Raw genomic sequence first — 21723 nt, forward strand, 5'->3', positions numbered from 1 at the left:
ACCAGCCGTCTAGAGTCTCCTTGCCTGCCTGCATGCAAATACTAACGAACCTAAGAGCCCGGGAGACTCCCGGGGAACCCTCCCCGGGGACCCTCCCAAATCCAAACTACAACAGTCAGAGGCAGCCCTCTCCTGTGAAGTAACAGGGTGCACAGGGGTAAGACTTCATCCTTCTCTTTTAAATTTGAGGCTCAAATCCTGTAAAGGTATTTTGCTTCCTAAGCTATCATGGAGTTATGCTGCATGAGGACTGGTTGTAGTGTGCTGGAATGGGTTGTCTTAGAGTGGGACATTTCACTGGAGGAATGAAGCCTACTGCTTAGAAGGTCACAGCCTTAGTGCCTGGAAACAATGTGGCAATATGTTGGTATCAGTTTATGGTTGACACAGCCTTTCCTTTTACAAACACTGTCCTATCGCAGCTTTTGTCCCAAGTTAGGCACACTTCTCTGAGGCAATTTGCTGTCTTTGCTGTTATGTTCCCCAGTTATGACTGAAGTGTCAGAATATATTAAAATAGTCATCGGAACTGGGATATTTGATGAAGAGTCTTTTGTCAGTTTTTAAAATTTTTATAGTTTGGACTTTTGTACACCAAAAAATAATGCTAGCATGGCTCATCTCAGTCTTGTTCGAAGCAGTTTCCTTGCCAACCTGTAGTCCCTTCTGTTTTTTCTAGGCCACAGGTGTTATTGCCTCATGTCAAGTGGCCTGTTTTCCATGTTGTCAGCTGAGATATCTGTGAAAGGAACTCCTTTCTCTTTTCTCTCTAAATTTGGTACGTGTGGGCTTTGTTGAGGTATGACTCTCTTGTCTGCTCCCAGTTCAGTTCATATCCAGGTGCTGTTACTCAAAGGTGTCTTCATGCAACATTCTTTTTGATGGACTCTTTCTTTATGCAGTATTGACTGGCTTGCCCAATGAAAACTTCAGCTTTCTGTGAAGCCAAGTGCCTTGCTCATGAGTGATGTTAATTTAATTATGTCTTTTAGCAAATATAGTTGTGAGCACTTCTGATTGCACTGCAAGAACTTGTTGGCAATGAAGAATAATTCATGCTAAATTTCTATAGGAGTCCTCATAGCTGCTTCTTATTTTATACTGTAGATTTATTTTCCAGATTCTAATTTCCAACACTTTCACCATCTGGTGAGCAGATTTAGTAAAAACAGTCCTCAAATACGTCATGTCTTAAAATAGCAGGTGAAAGCTTGATCTTTTAGAGAGAGATTGCCAATTCCAGTGCCTACTCTAATGACAGTAGCTAATGTAAAATGAAACCTGATAGTTTTTGTTGGAAAACATCAGAACATGTGTTCCACTTTTAACTCCACTGAGATGATTTTGGTTTGGCTCTTTTGCTGTGTCCTAAGGTGGTTTTATGATGCTTGTATCCCCAATTGTCTGTTCTGTCTGTGCTGTATATTGAATTCTGTGCCTTTATGACTGGCTCTGAGAGCAAAGCAAGGAACGAAGAAGCACCAAGTTTGTTTTGAAAACAGCTCTCACTCCTGCACATTCCTCTCCGGACCATGTTCGTCTGAAGCACAGACTGGCGGCTGGGACAGAGATCTTTTTTGCTTTTTAGTTAGTTTAGCTAGCTAAGGCAGAGACGTTCCCTGGACTGTTTTTTTTTCCTTTTTCTTGAGACTCTAAATATGCTCCAGACCAAAAACCCCAGAGAAGCACTGAGGGCTCGCACCTGCAGCCCACTGGGTCTGGAACTCCAGAGGGACTGGGACTGATAAAAACTGAGTGAGCTGAGCTACTCATGGGAAGGATTTTCTCAGGTTTGCCATCTCTCTTTGGAGCAGGGAGAGGTTTTATTGTTTCATATTATTCATTCTTTATGCTTGTGGGCATTTTGTTTGTTAAATAAATAGTTTTTTTCCAGTTTTCTCCAAGGAAGTTCTTTTCCCAGACTGGCTGGGAGGAGGGGCCTTTTGGGTTTGCTTTCCAGAGGGACCCTATTCAGATGTTTCCTCCCAAATTTGCCCTAAACCAGGATGTGCTGTCATATAAATAGTTGGATTTTTTTTATCAGGTGTAGACATATTTTCCTGCCAAGTATACAAAAAGCTAATAAGAACTTGCACGTGTTATAAATGCTGTAGTACAAAATTTTATATTGAAAAGAAATTTTGTCTTCTCAATAACTCATCCTTTGTATGGTACTCCTAAAAAATACCTGCTAAGGAAGCAACATGCAGGTTAAAAAAGAGATTGCAGTGATTCAGTGTGTTTGAATGGTTGAATCTGTCTCCAGAAAACTCAGACTGAGCCCCTGGGTCGCAGCACACCCAGAGCAAGCAGCAGTGAAGAGCTGAACCAGTGTCTCCCTCACTCAGCAAAGCAGCACACCTGCAGTATTTGGGTATATGGAGATGAAAGCATTATCCATGTGGTGCCTGAGGAAATCTGTCGAGGGGGGATGTTTGTTACATCAGAACTCCATGTCTTGCATGGCTGAGCATCTTTGGCAGTGCCCTTTCCTTTTTCCACTGCTTTGGTGAGCCCTGCACTGCCTGGGGGGTTTCACTCTGTTCCCCTTTAGCAGCTGTGGATGGTGGTGAATCATCATCTTGTTTCAGTCTGTCACCTGAATTAAGCAGAGTTCTTGAAAAAAAAAATTTCATTGTTCTTTCCCCTTAGGTTCATAGAAACCAAGTAAGCCAGAAGTTCATAGGCAACTGTACAGGAATTAGGTAATGTTAAACCAATGTCTTTAAGCTGAAAAGTTGATCTATGGCTGCTTCTTTGTGTTGCCACATAGATTCTGTCAGACTCAGTATGGTGCAGAAATGCAGAATTCCAGCTAAATAGTAAAAACTCCATTATGGGTGTTATTGATCAGCAGGAATGCTCAAGATTATGCTATATGTTCAAACACATAAAATGGATGTAGATTTTCAAAGTCAGACTCAAAATGTGTTATTTAACTATTAAAAATGTTCCTGTCTTTAAAAAGTACAGTTTTGTTGGAGTTTCTGAGATGATTTTTATTAGTTTTAGGAAACTTTTATACATATTGAGTCTGAAGGTTATGAAATAGATGTAAAAAACCCAAAGCTGCAGAGTGACCTTTTAAAATTTTTTTGCATCTGTGGGATAAGTGTCAATGTGTTTAATAACTTGTGCTCCAGGCACTGCTGTGCAAATGTTTCTCAAAATGGAGAATTGTGAATTGCCGTCAGACAAATGCAGTGCCTTGGGTTATTGCAATGTTAGCAGTTATTGGTGTGTTTTCCTTAAAAGTAAAAAGGCAAACATTTATTTTTCATAAAAATATGATGTGCTATAAACATAGTTATGTACAGCCATACAGCATAAGTTATATAAAATTATAGGAGAAGCATTACAGGGGGAGATAATTTGGGAACTTGAATATTGATGGAAGAGTTTTTCTTATGGGCAGCCTCCTCTGAGAGTATTCATTTAGTGTACAGCTTCATTTTAAAATGAATAATATATAAACAAAATAATGCTTGCTTTGCCACATGCTGTATTTTATGTATGCGTGCACACATGGTCCACTCTAATTAAGCAGAGCTCTTTATGGTTTATTTATTTGTTCCAGAGTGGCTGCTTAATATTTGAGAGAAACAGTAATGACATTTGACCTTTGCAGTGGCTGTGTTAACAATGAGGTGGGTTTTGCAGAAGCCTGCAAGAACAGTAAAAGAACAGGTTGATCTTTTCCTCCATTTGCTGAAACATGCTCAAGAGACCTGAAAGCACAAGTGGAAAAATTCCCACTAGTAAGTGGTTAAAGAGTATTTTCTTCTGTTTTCAGATCTCAGGAGAATGTTACTGACAAGCTGAGGTCAAGGGTTTAAAACTTTTTTTTTTTGTATTTGGTTGTGGCCCATATTTTATAACCAAACCACCAGGGTAGTATTTCACTTGGTGATTAGTTTGTCTTTTATGCCAATATAAAGAAATAATGGAAATGAGGTGGACACCAGTCCAGGTTTTAAGTTTTACAGAGTATGATTAGGCATGCATGAGTCTCGTGTGATGGTCTTGTAGTGAGATTTGTCACTGACTTCTAAAAATATGTCTTAGATGTAGATGTACATTTTATTGCTTCTCCCCTTTTTATGGCCTTCGCTTAATACAGATTCCTGTCTCTCAGGGTTGCTTTTCCCTGAGATTCACCTCGGGGTTGCTGTTCCTTGAGGTATGTAAGGTTTTCGAGCTTTTCCTGCCCAAAAGGTTCAGTGCCAGAGAAGACAAACAGAGCCTGCCAGTGCATGTTTCCAAGGTTGTTTATTCTTTCATTATCTCTTAGTTCTTTCTCAGCTCTGCAAGGCATCCCCAGCAGAGCAGGACACACGGCAGACTGGGGCGGATCCGAGGGTCCCGGACTTTATGTATGGTCTCCCTGACCCAACCACTGTCCACAACGTACTTTTTATTTACAAAATTTTACCAATACTTACTACCTATGTTAACATGTCGTTTCTACTCTAAACCAATCCTTGTGATAGAACTCAGCAGAAAATGGGAGACGAGAGCAAGAACAAGGAGGACAGGACCACTCCCCAATTCCTCCATCTTGTCTCTTCAACCCCATATACTAAAAATCCTAGATTCTACATTTACACTCTGTGATTAACTAACTACTACTTATTTTGAATTCTCTCAGCTTGTGTATCTTCATACAATGTGGGCATTCACTCCCATGGACAGGGATCAGAGGCAGTGTCCTCCTGGGCTCTGTGTGAGGCTGGCTGACCCCCTTGTACAGATCCCAGACCCCCCTGTCCAGTCTCCAAACCCTCCAGGGTGGCCAGAGGGATGTCCTGGACTCCAACACCTGCCTGTTTTTACAAAAGCGTCACCTGGGCCTGTGCCATGGCGAGGAGCTCAATGCTGGCATTTCAGTCACCCACTCCTTCCTCTTCCTGCCTTTCCCTGGTGACCTCCTCTCCCAGTTCTGTGCTTTTCCTTGTTGTGTGTTCTGTGTGCGCAGTTGGTGTCTGATGAGATTCCAGGGTTTATTTCTGATAAGAGTCAAGTTTTTTGCATTTGTTGTTATTTCCTTATATATGCTAATACCATAGGTTAAAAAAAAAACCAGAGAAAGTAAAAAGGAATGGAGAAACAGATGGATACCTGTGTATTCAGATGGTAGCATTGCTCTCTATAAAGCAATGGCAGTTAAATGTTTGTTGTATTTATAAAAGGATTTTGGTTGATACAGGCATTTGTGGATGTTGTTAGTAAAAATGATGTTTAACTTGAAAATTACTTCTGCATGAATGTGACCATTTCTTACATTGTTCTTCTATGGAAGTTCTGTGTATGTGTACATTCAAAGTTAATATTCTCATAATGGAAGATGCAATTTGTGGTCTATTCACCCACTCATGTTTTTGCTAATTAATCATGAATCATCTCCTATTGGAACAGTATCTTTTTTCTTTAATTAGGTATGGGTGCATCTTTGTTAAAACTCTGCCTGCAGAACTCTTACAGTGCTGTAGCATGTCATTTTTTTCTATATCACTAGGTTTTATGTCATAGCTTTTGTTTGCTATTGTCATCACATCTGTTTTGCTCTGTCTTTATAAATGTAAAAATCTTCTTTCAGCATACAAGCATATATAGTAGTTACCTCAAAGTACTGGTGCACTGCATAGGTTTGTGCATTATCATGCCTTTGGGGGGAACACTGGCCATTGTCTTGCTAAGGAATGCAAGTTAATGGTATGTGCTTCTTCCAGCCAAAGTGATTGCAGATATGTGCCAAGTTTTCCCTTTTCTCCTTTCTCCATGCTGGAAATGTAGGGTCATTAGGACTAGGTAGCCTTCCAGGGTATGTTTTTTTTTTGTTTGTTTTGTAAAAAGAGGATGGAGGCTTGGAGAACTGCTGAGCTATCACTCATCTTCCATTTTTTAGAAAAGATTATTCTTTTTCTGTGTTGTGTAATAAATTGCTTATTTCATAAATTTTCACCTTCCTCTCTTTTTGCCCCATGTTTAAGTCTGAGAGCAGTCAGGCTTCAGTGTATTTCAGACACCCACATTCATAAGTCCCCACCAGATTATTTGAGTGAATGGACTGCTGGAGCAGCAAAAATGAAAAAAAAAAAAAAAAAAAAAAAAAAAAGATTGAGGTGGGGGGAAAGGCATTTTCTGAAGCTGTTTGTGTCAAAAATATCAGTGGAAGATAACTGCATAAAGTTAAAAATTTAATTTTCTGCACTGTTACTTCTGGTAGTGTAAGAGAAGAGTGCTTGGTTTGAACTTTAAATAATGAGTGTGAGTTACAGGTTTTTGAAATCCGCTGATGGTGAAATTAGAAGAAAACTGAAGCTAACAGATATATTGATCTGCTGTGTTAGGGTTTCAAGTGCTGTGATGGGGCAAAGCTGCCAGTAAGACATTGAACAGGGGACAAGACCCTTTGGCAGGGACAGGGTTGCACTGCAGGTGGGACCAGCTGAAACCGGCCCTGCAGCCACCTCCTTACCCTGCTTGGAGCTCAGTAACAACCTGACCCTTTTGCAGCTGTGGCAGTGATCAGGATAATTACCCTGTGGCTGGTGAGGCAGGTGCTGCCTCATGCACTGGGAGGGAAAGGGGATTAAGCTGGGATAATGTTCCAGCCTAATCCTGGCAACTGACAGCATCACCTTTGAGCCTTCTTGCTCCAGGAGAGCAGGAACATAGAATTTTATACCTCTGACCCTACCTGAGGACAGTATGCAGCTTGCTAGTTGCTGCCATGTTGCTAGGACAACCTTCATATTTATCCATTTATTTCCAACTTCAGTCTGACATCCTCTGCCCTGTCTGTGCTGGGATGGTCTATTCAGCACTGGTGGGCTTCAGATGTGTCTTGTGTAGCAAACTATTACTTATATAGGGAAAACATATCTCTCTACTCAAAGTCATTAGAGAGAGAGCTCTGTCTTGGATTTAGAATTTTAATTGGAGTGTATCTATGCATGTCCATGCACAAATATTAAATATTGCACTTGTTTGTGCATTTTATGCTGTTAATGGAAGGGATATCAATGTTCTCTAGTTCTACCAGAGCAGTTCAAACTCTGTTCCCTCCTTTCCCTGATATTCTCTTGCCTTTTGGGGGGCTTTCTTGAATGTATCTACCTGTAATTATGGCCTAATTAATCTCAATTCTTTTATAAGCACGAATTACTTACATGTGTGAATAATACATCTTGTGGAATACATGTGCTTTAGTGGTATCTCTGGGAATCTATGTACGATTTAAACCACAAATTGTAAGAGGCAGTAGAAAATCTTTGGTAACCTTGTTTTGCAGCAGAGGTGTGTTTTGAAATGTATCCATAATAAAAGCTTTCCTGTAAAGAGTGACCACGTATTTTTTGGTTTTTCCATCTAGCTGTCCCATTTCCTCCAAGTCACCGTCTCACAGCTAAGGAAGTGTTTGATAATGATGGAAAACCTCGTGTGGATATCTTAAAGGCACACCTCATGAAAGAAGGGAGACTGGAAGAGAGTGTCGCTTTGAGAATAATAACAGAGGGAGCTTTGATTCTCCGCCAGGAAAAGAATTTGCTGGACATAGATGCACCTGTCACAGGTTAGTATGGAATTATGGTGATGGAGAGAAATGGTTGCTGGCTGGGACATGTTTGGTAATGCATTAGTATATGTGGCTTCCTAAGGCACTGAAAGGCAGCTTGAAAAATCATTTGTTCTCTCCAATACTTGATTTGCTCTTTGCTACCACTGGATAATGGAGGCCATCAAGAAGCTTGTAATTTAAAGGAAAGGATTATATCTGCTGAGCCCTTTCTATTTCTAAGGCTGAGAACATTTTTAATCTTTAGGAGAAAATTAGAACTACTTTCTGAAACTTGAAAAGTTACTTGGCCTTTTGCACTTGGTATTAATTCCATAATTTTATAGATGTTATTTATCATAGTAGGACTGTTCAGACATACAGACAGCATTGGGATCTGGATGTCATGAAGTTCAACAAGGCAAGTATAAGGACCTGTACATGGCTTGGGGCAATCCCAAGCACAAATAAAGGCTGGACAGAAAATGGACTGAGAGCAGAGGTGATGAGAAAGACTTGAGAATTTTGGTGGATGAGAAGCTCAATGTCTTGACAATGTGCACTTGCAGCCCAGAATGCCAACTATGCCTGGGGCTGCATCAAAAGCAGCATGGGTAGCAGAGCAAGGGAAGGGTTTCTGCCCCTCTGCACTGGTGAGACCCCAAAAATTTTACTTGAAAGGAGAAGAGCATGGTAAGACTGTTGAGGTGAGACTCGGTTGCTCTCTAAGTACAATAAAGCAAGCATTGTTATAGATTTGGGTGTGGTTTGTGTGTTGTATTTGTTACTGTAATGATTGATAGCAGATGATTAAGAATAGGTTTGTAGTCTACTGTTTTCTTGTAGAATTATTTGGCGTTAGGAATGGTTTTTTGTTTGTTTTGTTTTCGTTAAGATATCTGCTAAGGGAAATAGACTTTCTCATTATAGTGGAAAAAACTTAAATTTCCAAATACATGTAGAGGTTAGTTATGGCCAAAACCATCTCTTAACACAGGACCAACCAGTATCAAATATAATTAAATCCTGTGTAAATCTTAGTCCCTCTTTGAAAATCCAGTGCAGTGCACCTAGTAAAATTAGAGAAACATCATTAAGGAGATGTGTGGGGAGAAGACATTAAGCATGGTACAGAATACTGCTACAGCTCCCAGAATCCTTGTTGAGGGAACAAATGTATCCTCAATAAAATGATTATTTTAGCAATGAAAAATGACTTTCAGATCACTGACGCCAATTTAGGTCTTCACTAGTTCTGCTTTTTCTAGTCTAGAAGCTTGAGACTTCAGAATGTCAAGGCTCTTATCAAATGCAGGATCCTCTTGAAGGCATGATCTTAAAATGTAACTGGTTCAAGATGCCATCTGGTTGCATGTATTTTGTCTGTCTGGCTGCTTCCTGATGCACCTGCCATCAAGGCCATATATTCTTCAATATGCAAGAGAGCAAGAGTAACCACAGTGATAAGATCAGAACATGGAGGTCTCCAGCTGTTGCTAAGGGGACAGGCTGGAAGATGACCACAACTGAGGGAGAGCAGATAAGTGTAAGCAATTAATGCAAGTCAGCTTTTTACTTTGAAGTCTCATTTTCAAAATAAGCATTTGGGAAAAATTTCAGATTATCTTACTTGGGGAGGCAGTGAAGAATAAACTGGATTTCTCTTGGATTGAACCAGCAATGAAATGATGAAGATCTGAAGCCTTTGCTTGCTGCAAATTTTATGGCAGAAGGAAGTGTGTTTCAACTGCATAAACAAAGCTTGGGTGTGTGTGCAGGTGTGTGTGTTCTAAAACCTCAAGGTCTGTATATTCTTTTATCTTTAAGAATAACTGGAATATGAATATCACCTTTCCTAGCTTTTCAGTGAAGCTTTTTTCTTTGAGGAGAGCTTTTCAGGTCTAACATTAATTGAATGGGGAAAGGTTAAAACTTTATAGCAGTAGCTGTTACTCACTGTGTTGTTGAAGCTAAGTTACTCACTTTAGCTAGTTTAAACAAAATCAAAGCATTAGTCTGCCAAAAGACATCTATCGTCTCATAACATTTGCAGGTTTTTTGGTGCTTAATTCATCACACTCTTTCCCTAGGCACCAGTGACTTACTCTCCAGACTGCAGCTTTTTTCAGCATAGGTTTCATTCAATAATGAAGATAATGTTATTTTTGTTTTGTTCTTCCCACATTAAGCCCTCTTCTTAAAATAATTTAGGTTGACCAGTACCTTTGAAAATCACATTGTCCTGCCTCTTGTTCAAAGCAGGTCCAGATTCAAAGGGTAGATGAGAGTAAATTCTGCCACTTGTTTTCTTAACTAATCCATCTTCTTTTTGACTTACACACGTTCATCCTTCCCTTGTAACATGATGTTTCTGAACAGACCTCCTACTATTCCAGCTGTGTTCTGAGGGAGGTTAACTCGTCACAAAAGCTATCATATTATTCAAGCATCACGCCTGTCCCTCGTGATTATGCTTCTCACTGTCTATCCCTGTTTTATCAATTATCCATATTGTCTGTTTTGCTCCAAGAACCCCAGTGACTCATCTGAGCTCAGACGGTTTCATTCTAAGCCTCTGAAACATTTCTTTGATTCTTCATAGAATCATAGACCGCATGCAGTTCCTATTACCTTTTAGTATTTAGTTCAACTCCTGTTGGTATATTGGGATATAGGGGTATGAAAAAGGACTTCCACAAAGTATCTTATTCACAGAAAAGCATGGAGAAAGGTATTTCAGTAGGAAGAGTATGTTTCTAGTTTCAGCAATTGAATTCATATTGACAAGAATTTTATGGAAAATACAGATGCAAATGGTTAGAATTTTTTATTTGGTGTCTGTTCTGCTGCATTTTACCTTTTTTTCTTGTGAACTAGAAACCTTTTCCAGTAAACAAGTATTTCTATCTAGAGCATGTATCATATGTGATCTCAAAGTGCAGTTGTTACAGCTGAAAAATGTGTTGTGTGGGTGCTGTATCGGTTGTGAGGCTCTGGTGTATTTGCGTACATAGGGGGTATAGTGTATTTAGCCACATTAAACTGAATAACACACAGCCTCCCCATTGTTTCTTTTTATGGATGTAATTAGATGGTGAGAGAACTATAGCAGGAAACAGGAACAGTTTCCTCCTGCCACCCCTCAAACAGGTTTTCAGTTCCAATTAAAATAAATTACATTTTCAACCAGAAGAGATTACTCACGTGATATCTATGTCATTTATAAACAGGCATGGAAAGCCTGTTGGAGAAGTAAATATTAGAAAGGAGAAAGAAAAGAAGAGTAATTCAGAAAACCTAACCAATAGGAAATCAAAAGCTGATTCTTTGAATTGCTCAGTTAGTTTTCACTGAGAAATCTACCAGAGGTTGAGTAATGGGGCTTGAAAGCCTCAGCACAAAATTTTGGGTATTGGAGATTTCTGTAGTTAAACTATATGATGTGCTTTGACACTTTGACTAAAGAGCAAAGTATCATAGTTATGTATTTTTTTAAAAAATCCTATATCTTATGAGACTTCTCACAGAAGAAGTAACTTTGTGCCCAACTCCAAATTTTGATCCATCAAATGTTCTGAGCGTGCATTCCTCACTGCTGTGACAATAGAAGTTATAAAACAAACAGAAGAAAGCTCTTTATTATGATGCAGTTAGGTGGAAGGATAAGATTTTTTAATCATTATTTTTGCTGAAATGCCATATGTTTTATGTCAAAATAAAACAGTTGTTTGGTTTCAAAAGAATCAGTAAGAAATGAGAAGAAAAACCACATAGGGAAAAAATCATGTGAAAAAGGAAAACCCTAGTCTTTTCAGCTATGAAAAGGTTTTAAAACTAAGACTATATTTTTGTTCTTAATAAACTATGTAAGGGAAAACAACAATTCACTTACTAAATGTTGTTTAGTACATGAGCCTTTTATCCTCTTCCTGAGGATAAAAGGATGCGTAAGGCAGTCCAAGAAAGATTATTTGAGAGATGAGGAATTCTTAGTTTTCTATTATCGTCATACAATTCCAGTGACTTGTAAATCTTTTGATAGACATTATGATAAATGATGGCTGTCTTTTTACCTTAAGCATGCAGAAAAGATTAATATAGTCATAGGAAAAAAATGCTGTTTCCTGTCCTTTCTTTAATTATTCTGACTGTTTAGGAAGGTTTAAATATCACTGTGGAAAAATAAGTATATTAATAACACTGTTTTCCACATGTGGAAAGTCCTTATTTCCATGACTCCTTAACCTGGGTTGCCATGATACCTGCTGTGTACATTATTTCAATACATTAATTAGACTGAGGGGGATGTGGTGTGGGGAAGATTCTTGGATCAAGCAGAAGGGAGCAAGTATATTTTTTAAATACCATGTAGGTGTATATTTTTCAGTAGTTTCTTACTCTGCAGATGCAGTCAAACTGTGCAAGTATGTCTAGTGGAGGAGGATTTGGACAATGCTAATACTTGATGGTCTTTTATTGTTATCCCTCCACGCTTTCTTCTCCATTGCATAAATGCACTTTTGAAGCACTTGTTGCAATGAATTTTTGAGTCCAAATTCAGTAGCCTTTGATACTTTTTGCAGGATAAAGAACTCTGTCCTCCAAAACATAATGTGATCTACAGCCTGACAAGTACAGTAATCCAATGGTTGTGGCTGGTAGACTGTGTCTTGATTTTAGATATAAAAAAGAAAAAAGCAATTCAGTTTTTGGATAGAAAAAGCAGAGAGAGAAACTAGCTGATCAATACATGCAACACATTGGGGTTTGGAGCAACCTCACCTTTCTGCGAGTTTTCAGAATGGCTTATTTTATGGTGTTTAATATAAAGATGATAATGAGTTTTGGACTGAAAATCTTAGCTGCATTTGGAAGATTTGATAGCAATTCATGTCTCTGCAAATGTGTGGTAAACGTTCAAGTAAAAGCATTGCAATGACAATTCAGTTGGAAAATTAACGGCACAATGTGGAAAATAGCTCATTCTCCTCCCACTTCTTCCCTATCCTTTTATCTACCAGAGTAGTCTAATTCCTGGCAATCTTCTTATTTTCTCTGCAATTTTCCAGTGTCCTTGATGATATTGGAAAAAGTACAAGTCTTAATTGCTTCTTTTTTTGAGATGTATGAAGAGATTGCTCTTCCTACTTTTGTGTTACATGCTGATGCTTTTTTGGGGTTTAAAGTTAAAATGCTGAGACAATTTTGTAAAACTGGCTGTAGTAGTAAATTTAGCTCATTACATAAGGAATTTAGAGCATGTTCTTGTACTGTCACTGCTGTTAGTTTGCTAGCTACATAACTGCAAATACCTTGTTTGGTCTGATGCAATCACTGAGTTATTATAATACCATTATACATATTGTTGGTTGGAAAGAGCAAACTAAGGCCTGAAGGAGATGTTTCCTCAGCTTGAGCAGAACTGGGCATGCAGATCCTCCATTTTCCTTTCACCTCCTGAAATGCCAAGTCAGTGTAAGTGACCTTTTCCTGCAGCGTGGCTGTTGACCTCTTGAGTGGCATTTGTGGCCACCTGGGCTGGGGCTGTTCTGTGGCAGCAGCCTGAACTGCCCACTGGCTGTCCTGTCCCCCTAGGCTGGGGAGCTCCCCTGGATACATTCGTGTTCAGCTTTTCCAGCTTGCTAAGCCCACTGAAGTCTAAATTGGCAGAAGTCATGTAATTCAGTGTAGCACCTGGCTTTTTGCTGGTTTAGTACGCTTAAGCAGTTCATTTCACTCAAGGATGTCTGAGACCAGGAGCTGGAGTAAGGGAGCAAGGCAAACTCCAATGGCCAGGAGCATGACTGGCTGCTGCTGCCACAGACCCTGAGGCTGAAATGATATTTTCTTATTAGGGAAGTTAAAGGTACTCTGTCATTTCTTTGAAATTAAAGTATTTTTCTCAGTGCTTGAGAAAGAATACCTGGTAGTCAAATGTATATTCTGGGCATATTCAATACACTTTGGCTGCTCATAATTTAAAAGTAATACTTTTTATAATAATATAATACCTTTAAATAAAAGGTAATGCTTTTTAAATTTTCCTGTTATGAAAGTGAAATTATAGGAGTAGTGCAACATTTCTTGGAAAGAAATTAGCTATAATCCTTAAACTGCTACTCAATGGCAAATCTGCTGATGGTTTTTTGAATATTTGCAGAATAATACTAAACTTGATATTTGAGTCATCCTGTGTCAAATGAACTGTGATGCTTTTGTCATCAAGAAATTCAGTACAGCATGACACTTCTTCGCTGTGATTTCCATCTGGTAAATATACCAAAATTGTACTTGTGAAATTTGCTCAAAACATGAAAAGGTTGAATATGCTTTCATGGAAATAATTCTCTGTGGAACCAGTATAAGGGAGGAGCTGTTCACTTCTAGGCTTAAAGAAAATCAAATCAGTGTGTGTGTATGAATACACAGGATATGAAGTTTGCACACTTTGAGTCAGGTTTCGTGCACTTGTCTGTATACATGCACACATAACTGCACTCTATCGTGGTGAAGGTTCAGACATGGTATATATTTGACAATTGAAACTTATTTTAAATGGATCTGTTAAAATGGGTCCAGAGGAGGGCATGAAGATGCTCAGAGTGCTGGAGCACCTCTCCTGTGCAGACAGGCTGGGAGAGCTGGGGCTGTTCAGCCTGGGAGAAGGCTCTGGGGAGACCTTACAGCGGCTTCCAGTACCTGAAGGAGGCTTATAAAAAGGAGGGAAAAGTTTTTATGTTGGCATGTTATGACAAGGAGCAATGATTTTAAACTGAAAGAGGGCAGATTTAGATTAGGTATTAGGAAGAAATTCTTTGCTCAAAGGATGATGAGGCACTAGAACAGACTGCCCAGAGTAGTTGTGGATGTCCCATCTAGTGGAGGCTGTCCCTCCCCATGGTGGGGGGACTGGAACCACGTGATTGTTAAGGTCCCTTCCAACCCTAGCCATTCTGTGAGTCTGTGATTCTATATTTGTGATGTTTATAGAAAATAAGCTAAAGTTTTTCTTCAAAAGAAATGACATTGCATATGCCAGTGCTCAAAATTATGGTGTGGATTGCAATTGTGTTTTTTACTTGTATACTAAATACTAGCTGATTATATATTAGATGCATCTTTTGATAAGGCATGTGCATATTTTGCTGCAGTTTTTCCAGCGTTTTGAATAGTGTCCTTGCAAGTTTCGTATTGTGATACTTTGAGCAGTATCAGTTTAAAAGGTAATTTTTGGTGTCTTAGCATTCATTTGTTCCTTTTTCTCCTTTTCAAAGATTATGAAGACTTTTTGTCTCTGGTGATAAAGGATATGCTTGCTCTAGATTGTATCCTCTTTATCATAGAATTAGAGAATAGTTTAGGTTCGAAAATACCTCTAAGATCATTGAGTTCAACCAGTAACCCAGCAATACTGTGTTCTAATGCTAAACCATGTCCTCAAGTGCCATATACACACATTTTTTTGAACATTCCAAGGGATGGTGATTTCACAAACCTGGTGACCTATTCTAATGCTTGACTGCCCTTTCAGTGAAGAAATTTTTCCTAATATCCAATCTAAACCTCTTCTGGCTCAACCTGCTTTCAGACATCTATAGAGAGCAACAAGGTCTCCTGTTCTCCAGGTTAAACCATCCCAGCTCCCCCAGCTGCTTCTCATCAGATTTACTCTCTAGACCCTTCACCAGCTTGGTTGCCCTTCTCTGGACACGCTCCAGCACCTCAATGTCTTTCTTGTAGGGAGGGCCCTAAAATTTGACAGGATTTGAGGGATGGCTTCCCTAGTGATTTTTGTTTTGATGTTGTCTTCTCTCTCTGTCGTCTTCTTTTGCAGAATCATAAGCAGTTATTGTGGTGTTCCCAGCCTTCCTGGGACAGGTGCTCAGCATGATGTCTGTTTCTATTTCATGTCTGGGTGAAGAGTGTTTAAATACCTAGACTGAGAACTACTTAACTCTGTTTAAATTTGTTTATTAAATCCCATTTTCTTTCACCAGAACCTCTTGCTGACAGTTATGGTTGGGTGAGGAAAGTTAAACTTTTCCTTCTGGGGAGAACTTGATGCACATTCTCTCAGGTTAGAAAACAGTGTCTCTCAGACAGGAAAATCTAAATCACTCAAATACCTGTTTCTTACAGCACCATGCAACATGTTTTTGGAGCAATTTGTGTTGTACTAAGTCATCTCGTACTGGAAGCAGAACAGTGCCTTTGCCTGGTCAAAAGCCCCATGCAGATTCTCATCCAGTTATCTTCTTCCGCATCACCCTCCTGCATCAGCATTCAAATCTAAAATCAACCAACCTGTTCACATCATCTCTCTGCTTCCTCAGTGCATCTGGACTTGGCTCTTGCCATGTTTCTCTTTGCTCTCTCTGGAGCTCTCTTCCTCCTTAGTCACTTCCTTTCCTCAGAAACATGTGGAATCTGTGCAAGATTTTCACTTTATCTCAGCTGCCCTTTCTTATGCTTTGTCTATGGACTGATATATAGATAATGTAGAACTCAGTCTGAAAGTTTTTTAGATTGGTGAAACTGAGTTGCAGGTTTTTGATACTGGTGTGCCCGTTCTTTATCAGCTGTCGTGGTCCATATGTGAGGTTTAAAACATCAGAGCCCCCATAGAAAAGGTGGAGATTTCCACCTACAAAGCTCAGTAGTCTAAAGTCAGGAGCAAGGCAGTAAGTCATGCCCTGCCCCAGAAAGTCAGATCTGCTGTTTAAAGTCTGGGGAATGCCTTTGGAGGCAAGGTGCTCCAAAGACAGATGGCTGAGACACCCTTTCTCTGGATGTAGGCAGGTGCCTTAAGGCACACGACACCTCTCAACTGCTGGAGAAAAGTTCCAGCCACCATCTATAGTGGCAGCTAGTTATATCTGCAGCGGTGCAAATGCAGTTTTTACTTTTTTTTTTTTTTTAATAAATTTTGCGAAGGTTCATTATAAACAGAGTTGAAAGAAAAGAAACCTCTTTTTAGTTCTGCCTTTAATCCAGGTCACTTGAGAGGCTCACAGCGAATCTCACTGAGCTGCCTTAGTACCTGTTGAATATTCATCTGCATGAAGGAAACACAAAGTTTCAGCTTAACAAGCTGTTTAAATTGACTCCCAGGGTGTGAGGAAATGTGAAGATGCATTACTAAATCGCAAGTATGTTAGTTAAAAATTTTTAGTAAATTCTGTAGAAAGAGGCAACATTAAAGAAAAAAAAGCTGGCAAAATCATAATGTAAAGGAGAGTGCCTGTCTCTTCCCTTGAGGAAAATGGATCCTGCCTTAGATGTCTCTGAATTAGCAATAATTAGAGGTCTTTGTGGGTTTGAGCTTTTTTTTTTAAAGTTCAATTAAAATACTTCTGTTTACAAAGGAGCTTAAATCTACTACAATTGTCATCTCAGACATTTTTTACAACTGGTGCTGTTTTGGAATTAAATACGTAAACTGTATTGGCTCCTGTTTGGACTTTTGAAGCTTTCAGGCCTTTTTTTGCATCTTGTGTCCCATAGTATGAAATATGGTTTTCTGCATTTGGTAATGCTAATAGTAGTACTGCAGCAAGTGCTGGAATAATCCTATGTAGCGATTTTAGACACTGCATTCAAGATAGACTTCAGGACAGATGTGATACCACAAAAGCACGTAGTATAATATTTCATTTAAAGGGATGTTACAGGACCTTTTTTCCGTCTTGGAAGTTGGGCTTTTGTGTTCTTCCATCTGAGGAAGAATGAACTTCTAATTCACTTAGTGAGGTTGATTTTTCAAATAAGAATGAGAGCAAGCACTGTTTGCTCTGGTTCTCAAAGGAAACATAAAGCTTGGCCCCCTGCTTAATGGATAGCTGCTGTTAGTCCTGAGCAATGAGTTTTGCTGTAGTTAATATTTTATAACTAGACAGAATGTTTGCTGGAGAGTTTTAATGTAGTGGGCTCTGGTCTTGGGAACAGCTTAAGGGCTCTGTACCCATAGGAACTCTGACAGAGGGAGCACAAATCACTCAGTGTCACTGCTAATGTTTGCAAGCTTTCAGCTGTGCTTTTATTTGTTTATTAACATTTTATTCCAAATATCTTTCTGTCAAACATTTTTTAGGGGTCTCCTAATTTTGTAATAGCATACACACAAATAAACTTGAAGTAAGTATTCTTTCAGTTACTTCTGTCCCAAGCTGCAGTAGCAGTACAACCTTCCTTCTTGGTGTTTCTAGAAGTCAGAGAAAGTTATACTGAGTTCTGTTAATTCTTTTATTCCATGAGATGGCTGCAGTATGTAGCAGGAAATATCATAGAGATCTTGGTGTTAACGCTGTTTTGGTTCCTACATTAGAAGCAACTTTTTCCAGAATGTAACATGCCTTTTCCAGTCCTTATTTTGTTTGTTAGCTCAATATATACTGCCTGGGCAGACTGATAGCTCTTGGCCGCTGTTTGCTGTTCGTAGCATAAGCAGCTCCTAGACAGCCACTAATTTTTTTGCTTTGCCACAGTCTCCTCTGTGAAAGTGACCACTTGTATTGATCCCTAACACAGTTTCGGGTGGCTGTATTACTGAACATCTTTCCTGTAATGATATTTTTGTCACTGGATTGTCTCTCAAAGGAGAAGAAAACAGTTATTTCTCTTAGGCTGAGTTAAAACTGTAGTAGCTGTGAGTTCCAGAGGTTGTAGGGGGGACAGTGGCTGAACACTTGTGGTGTCAGTGACACTGCATATTAATGCAGCCATTTCTGGGGAAGGGCAGAAGTATGGGTGCATAGTAATCACTGGGAAAATTAATGTTTGGTTAATAAACTAACTGGAAGTTCTCTAAGGAAAAATAAAAAAAGCAAAACATTATTTTATTTGTGAGTTGACCTAAGAACATGTCAACCTGTTAATTCCTTAGTCTAAACATACCTGGTGATACTGCTCTTTGACATGTTGTTATTCTCCTTTGATGTTGGGGTCAGGCACAGTCAGAGGTTGCAAATGCTGTTTTATACTGTTCAGAACAGATGAACCCTCAGTGGTATTTAACCTCTAGTTTTTATTAAGTTTCCTCTAGTATGTGTGCATCTCTCCCCCCTCCCACTAGTTCTGTTCATTTAAGTTGCTTTTTCTTACCAGCAGAGATCAGTAAGAGCTAAAGACTGACCCAGTGCAGATACTGTGATGGAAATGAAAAGGGAACATATACGTCTGGGAATAGAAGGACATGTTTTCTCTTTAGCATGGCTAGATATGTTGCTCCAATCTTTGTGCTGAAGACTTAAAAACCCTCATATGTTAAAAAACCCCTGGAAAATTAGGTGGTAATTTGTATTCTCTTGAAGCATGTGGAGGTTTGAGGCTATATTTTTTGAAAAGGTATGTTAATTTGGTGCTTGTCGGAAAGGTTATGTGAGGAGCTGGCCCACATGTAGTACTCTGTGAAGGCAAAGGGATATGGATGAAATATCACCGTGGAGGCCCAACCAGGAACACAGACTGGGGACACAGGTCTAGGTGCAACAACAGCAGCAGGGCAGAAGACCTGCCCTTAGTTTATTTTTCCATTATATACCTGTGGCAAGGTGACCATGGATTGGAGAAGGGTATCGCCACCTCTCCTGTCACATTGGTCCAGGAGGCTGTCATTCAACCTCCCCTTCTCTTGGAGAAAGTATTCATAACATTGCCAATATTTACAAAACATGGTCCTGTGTTTACAATTCACCAGCGTGAGAAACTGCACGTTTCTCCTTTAATATGAACGCTTAGCAAACCAGGAAAATTCATGGCAACATCTCACCCTTTTAAGTATATTAAAAAGAAAACAGAAAAAGAAAAATGAACAATTCTATGACAGGAAAAAAGAAAGAAAAAAAAACCTGTATAAAGTTCACCGACCTTCATTTAGGTGACGGTGTGAGGGCTACATGTTGGTCTGATTCTGCCTTTGCTACCCAGGGTTTCACCCTGAACCCCTTGCAATAACTTGCTCAAAATATCTCGAGCATAGTCTAACATAATTCAACCAACACCCTCATATTTTTAAATTTTTATAAGATACAAGGGAATATACGGTGCAAAAGGCAGGAGCATTCCAAGAAAAATTTAACCACTCAGTTGAAAATTCTGAACCCCAAAAGTTCTGTCCCAAAACCACAACCCCCAAACAACGTGCCCTTTCCCCACAGAGGTCACAATGGCTACCATACATAAAACTGAGCCATAGCAAACAATTCCTCTGAGTCCATGATTAACAGTCCGCTGGCTCTCAGCATCACACTGCTTCAGTCTGTCCTTGTCCAGCAGCTCCACAGGATCCAAAGTCTCTATGGAGGCCATATAGGAAAAGAAAAGATGCCAGTCCGTGTCCATGTCAATCAGATCTCGAAGAGGCTTCTCTGATGGGTGGCACTAGGGTGGCACAGGGTGCACAAGGTTTCAGGATCAAACAGGATCAGTCCAATGCACCTGAGGCAGCTCAGCAGACTTTCAGCGGCCACCTCCATGGCAAAGATCCCAGAACCTGAGGATAGAGAACTTAGAAAACACAAATTGAGCAATTGACTTTTTCTCAAAGAATGCATGCAACATAGGATGTGGACGTAGAAACCCACTGCAAGGTCCAAGGAAAACTGACCATAGCTATGTGGCAACATCAACACTTCCTACACTTGAGATGCTGGCTGTACACCAGCCAGAGAATTTTGCTCTTGTTCTAGAGCTTGGGAAACTGTTTCGTCCCCCTGACGTCTTCGTCTTTTTCTTCGCCTCCGAGTTTTCGGGCTTGGCGTGGGCTCAGCATGACCCACTGCCTCGCATGTTTCTGCAGTATGGTCTGGACCCACACCTTGTGCGCAGAAAAACAAGGGAGTCACTTTCTGTGCCTCCTTTTCCTGTTCCCCACTAGGCTGAATATCTGCCTGTGTCTCATGTCCAGCATTCTGCCTCTGTTCAGCCGGCTGTGAAGCAGCTGTTGGGGTAATCACCATACAATCACAGGTGTTTAGAACTGCACAGGTCTGGACCATCTCCAGGACAGTAGAAGTCTCTGGAATGGTTTCCAGGAGCCTCTGGCAAGCAGAATTAGCATAGCTTCTTGCTAATTGCTCCAAAATTATCATTGTCAAAGTTATATCCTTGACTCTCGTCTTTAAAAAATGCATCAGACGCGATATAAATTCATTAAAAGCTTCCTCTGGCTTCTGTGCTATGTCTAAGAAGTCTTCCTTTGGGGAGAAGGATAACTTGGTTTTTATCAATGCAGATATCCCTATGTATCTGCACGAATCTAAAACAGTGAAAGAAAGGCCAGCTTGCACATCAGGGCAAGCATATTGACTCCTCCCCATAAGTAGGTCAACTCCGACCCCAAACAAGGGATCATCTCGAGGCAGGTGGCTATTTTCGACAGCCATTTGTCCAGCTAGGAATTTCCAATTTCTTTCAAAGGTAAAAACCTGTTGAGGTTCAAGCATCATTGTTGCAAGACCTCTTATTACATAAGGAAAGATCAGATTCTCAAATTCTGCACTGATCCATTGAATTGCCTCAGTGAAGCTTATATTATCTTCTGCCACGTCCCTTGATAAGGGAAGCGGGACTGCCCATGATGGGTCATCATGGCTATGATGCTGCGGACCCACGTCCACAGCTCCCTGAACTGGCTTGGACAAAGCTGCATCTTCAGGCAGCAGCTCTCTTAGGTCAGCAGCCTGGTTCACCTGGGATGCCGGACTAAAAGCCTCATCCGATTTCACGACAGGGAAAGCGTGCACATCAGACAACGCTTTTGCCCCGTTATCATCTCCCACAGCCGACCCGGCCCCGTAGGGGGGGCGGGCGGGGGACAGTGACTCGCTCAGACTCCTCTCTGAGCGGGGGGGGCGATTGTCGCGCTGGGCAGGGGGGCGTGGCCGACGGGCCACAGCTTTCAGCTCCTGCCTGGCCAGCCGATGGGTCGGTGGCCGGGTGCAGAGCCGGCAGCAGCTCTGCGGCTCCAGCGCTCGGCCCCGTCCCCTCTGAACGGAGGGGGCGTGCGGCGGGGCCGCGCGGCGGCGCGGGGGGGCTGTCCATCGCGGGTGGCCCCGCAGCAGCGGGCAGCGTTGCGCCCAGCCCTCCCCCCGCAGCGCCGGACCGGCACCGGACGCGTGGGGCGGGGCGCGGCGCGGTGGGCGGCGGCGGCGGCTCCGCTGCGGGCA

General features: G+C 40.6%; 1 protein-coding gene across 1 annotated transcript in view; it reads left to right on the forward strand.

Annotated features, from left to right (window-relative positions):
* The window catches only part of LOC134565063 (protein phosphatase 3 catalytic subunit alpha-like), a 223718-nt gene that overhangs the window by 109137 nt on the left and 92858 nt on the right, over positions 1 to 21723 (forward strand). The window contains exon 2 of the mRNA XM_063424439.1: positions 7376 to 7576. Coding sequence (XP_063280509.1) covers positions 7376 to 7576 — 201 coding nt within the window. The remainder of the gene's footprint in view (positions 1 to 7375; positions 7577 to 21723) is intronic.

Source organism: Prinia subflava (assembly GCF_021018805.1).
Source record: "Prinia subflava isolate CZ2003 ecotype Zambia chromosome W unlocalized genomic scaffold, Cam_Psub_1.2 scaffold_32_NEW, whole genome shotgun sequence".
Classification (NCBI taxonomy): Eukaryota; Metazoa; Chordata; class Aves; order Passeriformes; family Cisticolidae; genus Prinia; species Prinia subflava.